At 33.7% G+C, this 4090-nt stretch overlaps 1 protein-coding gene across 1 annotated transcript; it reads right to left on the bottom strand.

Annotated features, from left to right (window-relative positions):
- Positions 1-369: 369 nt before the first annotated feature.
- ae40 (alpha-esterase 40) lies at positions 370-3422 on the bottom strand. The gene is given in 3 exon segments (NM_001123342.3): positions 370-582; positions 1186-2459; positions 2975-3422. Coding segments are annotated over 3 exon segments (1638 nt in total). The 5' UTR covers positions 3155-3422; the 3' UTR covers positions 370-398.
- Positions 3423-4090: the final 668 nt, after the last annotated feature.

Raw genomic sequence — 4090 nt, 5'->3', positions numbered from 1 at the left:
CCGAATGTTGTTGTCCGAAAATGTCGTAAGCGAGATTCAGGCATCTATCAAATAATAATATCTTGTGCTCTGTGATAGCTACCCGCCACAAGCTTATCTGAGCAACTGTAATGATAAATGATAAGATTAATGATAAGAAGCCCTTAGCTTACGTGATACAAAATGTAGTCATTAAAGTTTGTTTATTGTGTGAATGATCATTTCAAAAAAATTCTGGACCCGTAGAACATCGTAGTTCACTGCTACTGATAATGCTCAAATCAGATCCTGATCAATTTGTAAGGGATTACGGGTGTTAAGAACGCACTTCCACCAAACCCAAAGAGCTGGTGGTTTAAGGCATTGTTTTATTTTAAACAAAGAACATGATCAAATGAAACAAATTGTCTTTTTCAAAGTCAATATCTATCAACACTCAATTTTCGGTATTTTTCGTACATGTATTTCCATAGTCGATAAGCCTCCGGGCTTGGTATTGTACCCATCGACAAATCATCCTCTATGTATAGAAACTTTAGATAATTTCTTTTGCTGGGAACCCATTTAATTGGTAGATCACTTGCATCTTCTGGTGTAGGATCACTGAAAAACAAAGAATCATTATATGAAAAAAATACAGTATTTCAGTAATTTATCATTTAGTGAAGATTAAAAAAAATATTGCGATGTTTCCATTTTTGAAACATTTCAAATAATTTTATGTAACTACTATTGCACGTTTGTAGGTTAGCTACAAACAAGGGCTAATGCCTAATGCTAATGCTAATGCTAATACAAGTATTCATAAAATTGGTAATAAAAATGAGTTAAATACGAAATCTTGAAATTAATGTTACTACCATTAGAACACTTTTTTATTACACAAATCAGTGAACGAATAGAAAAGTACATTAGGGGGCATTTAATTCAGTCGGTATAATGTGTTCCGTAATAATTTACCATAAAGCTACTGCATAATTACGCACCTAAATTCATATGATTTATGTAATTTATTGATACAGCATTTATGTCAATGGCAGTCGTTAATTAACATCATATTTGCTGTAACACTTTTATTAATTATAATATGGGACTATATTATTATGGTCATTTTACATGCGCGATGTAAATAAAATGTGAATAAGAAGTGAAAAAAAATCTTGTTTTACCCTGATGTACTCGGACAAAAAATATACACATACACACCCATATTTAGCAAAATTAGACCACAGCTTTGTCATCCAATCAATCATTTTCTTGTCTTTTCTACTTATGGGAAATGGCCATAGATCTCCTCGGAACAAGTACAGTAATTCATCTCCATGACAAGCTCCGGTCTCATTTTTGAACCCAGTAAGGTACTTTAAGAAATTTCTACCACCGCTATAATTGAAATAATAATTGAAAACTGCAACATCAGCTGTTGTGCTTAATGTTATCTCTGACTCTAAAATCGGCGGTATCTCAAAGTATAAGTGACTCATTAGGTCAGATATATTCATAATATTATTCATACTCATTCTTTGACCATTAAAGTATAGTTGTCTAGCTTTATTGTCCTCTTTTTCAGCTTCTTCCTCGGTTTGGAATTCTAAATCTGAAGCAAATAAATATTTAGAATCTCTCTCAGATACTGTTTCTTCATTGTCTTTCGATATTATAAGCAATCCTTCTTTGCTAGTGGAACCGTACATTACAGGGATTTTCTTCGGTTTTTTCGTTAGTAAATTATATGGTAAATCAGTTAAGGCTGGTTCAACATCTGGTATATTTTTTTCGATACACGGCAAATGCAATAGTTGGGTGTCTAAATATTTCCCCAAAGGTTTCTCAGGCTTAGCTCTTACTAATTCTTTAAAGGGTATTTTAGAGAATATTTCATATAGCTCATTCGGATTATCAGTATTGTATCCTAGCTCTTTAGCTACAAGATTTGCAATCCAGATTGGCTGACGATTAATCGCCCAACTAGATATTGCAGAACCACTCATAACGATAGCCTTTTTAAAGAGCCCACTAGTAGCTTCGCTGGCCAATAGCAGTGAGACTGATGTTCCTCCAGCACTCTGTCCGAAAAGAGTTATATTCTCAACATCCCCACCAAAAGCTGCGATATTCTTCTTGACCCATCTTAAAGCTGCTATCTGGTCTTTAAGTCCAGCGTTTCCTGGAGCGTCTTTAATACCCAAGCACATAAAGCCTAAAGCTCCAAGTCTGTAGTTAAATGTCACTAAAATTACATCATGTTTGACTAGGAAATCCGGAGCGTATAACAGTTTACCACCACTTCCGAGCACAAATGCTCCACCGTGAACATAGACCATTACTGGTAGTGGTTTTCTCGCTAAAGCGGGTATGTACACGTTTATAGTTAAACAGTCTTCTGAACCAATAATCCCAATAATCGATGCTTGCGGACACATAGATGTTTCTTCGACTGCTTTGAAAACTCCATTCCATGATGGTGGCGGCAATGGCGCCTGTGAATATACATATCTTTTTTTTACTTCACAAGTAAATTGCTATTTATTTTAAGGTGCAATGGCAGTGAGCTGATATTTATCCAACAGTGGTCCATTTTTACTACTATAGATACAGATGCAAACGAACTCATGATCCACTTATTTGTACCCGGAAGTAATTGTAAGATTAGAAATGAAATGGAATGACAGGTTTTTTAAACATTAAACTCGTGTTTAGGTTAGACGGTAGATTACAGCTTTTTGTGAATTCCGGGAACCGCATAACACCTATACCTAGATAAAAATGACCAGAGAAATAGTATTTATTGGAAACATAATATTAAGCTTAGGTATATATTTTACATCGTTAAAATACCTTTTTTTTTAAAGTACACTGGTAGTACTTATATTTATTGGAATGACAGGGCCAAACCTATTTCACGACTAAACACTATCAACTATCAAGCCACAAGTTTGTTTACTTATTAATTTCCCCTCCAACCACGGCCATCTTGAAAGCATACAAAACTGACCTTGAACCTCGTATTAATGTTGCTAGTCGCATACGGTATACCGACGTATTCGAAAAACGACCCATCCGGGCTGATTTTACCGCTCAAAATGCCTTGTTCGATCACCACTTCGGGTGCCGGCTGATCAACTAAGTTGGTTAAAAATAGCGTAAACAATACAAGATATTTCCTACGCTTCATTGTTATTATGTTTTATTTTATATTTTATAAAAGCACTTTTTCACTTTTGATTCATTTCATATCTTCACAGTTGGATCGGTAAGTCTGTTTCATAAATATCATAGTGTTGTTAAGAACTAGTTTATTGTTTTATCACATGTCCAATATTATACACCATGAAGTAAACTTTTGCTTTAGGTCAATATTATTATTAAAATTGAAACGTTTTTAATTTTTATTTAGTCCGATACGTAAACGCGTCGACCTTCTACTGACGGCTTGACGAATGACAGCAGGAGACTCGAAGTTGAAAGAGATAAAAGATATATTTATAAGCTAGAGCGAGATAGATTATCAATTGTTATCAATTTGCATTAACGGTCCTTGAACGTTCTTTGAAAATTAAATATTTTAATGAAATAACAATCATTTATTTCGCTTTAGTTTAAATTTACTTTTTATAAGATTATAGACGCGAGTCAGAAGTGAGTTTTTTACGCTCCGGTGTCCTAAGTACTCAACACATTATTATGATGAGTTTTTGCTTACCCGTTCTCAGAGGTACAAAAAAGGACCAAGTGTACCTTTTATTTTAAATGCCAGCTACTATTTTCAAGAGTTATATATATATATTTTTCAGTTTAATTTATTCAGAAGAAAACAAATCAAAACAAAAAAAAGTAAACAAGCCGTATCCATAATTAATATTATTATTTATGTGTAAACTGTTTCCGTGCTTGTTTGTTTGTCTGTCCTTCTTTGAAGTTGAAACGAAGCAGCGATTGACATAATTTTTTAAGTGATAGTCTTAGGTTATGAAATAAGTTACCTTTTATCCCAAAAAACAACACATTCCCACGGGAAATTATCTTTAGAAAAATTATTTGACACTTTTCTTTGAACATGCAGGCCAAGCCGTGGGTAACAGCTAGTAATAAAATAAATATTATTATGATT

Source organism: Bombyx mori, chromosome 22 (assembly GCF_030269925.1).
Source record: "Bombyx mori chromosome 22, ASM3026992v2".
In the NCBI taxonomy this organism is placed as follows: domain Eukaryota; kingdom Metazoa; phylum Arthropoda; class Insecta; order Lepidoptera; family Bombycidae; genus Bombyx; species Bombyx mori.
Note: the sequence above shows the minus strand (reverse complement) of the source record. Positions and strands in the feature narration are given on the sequence as shown.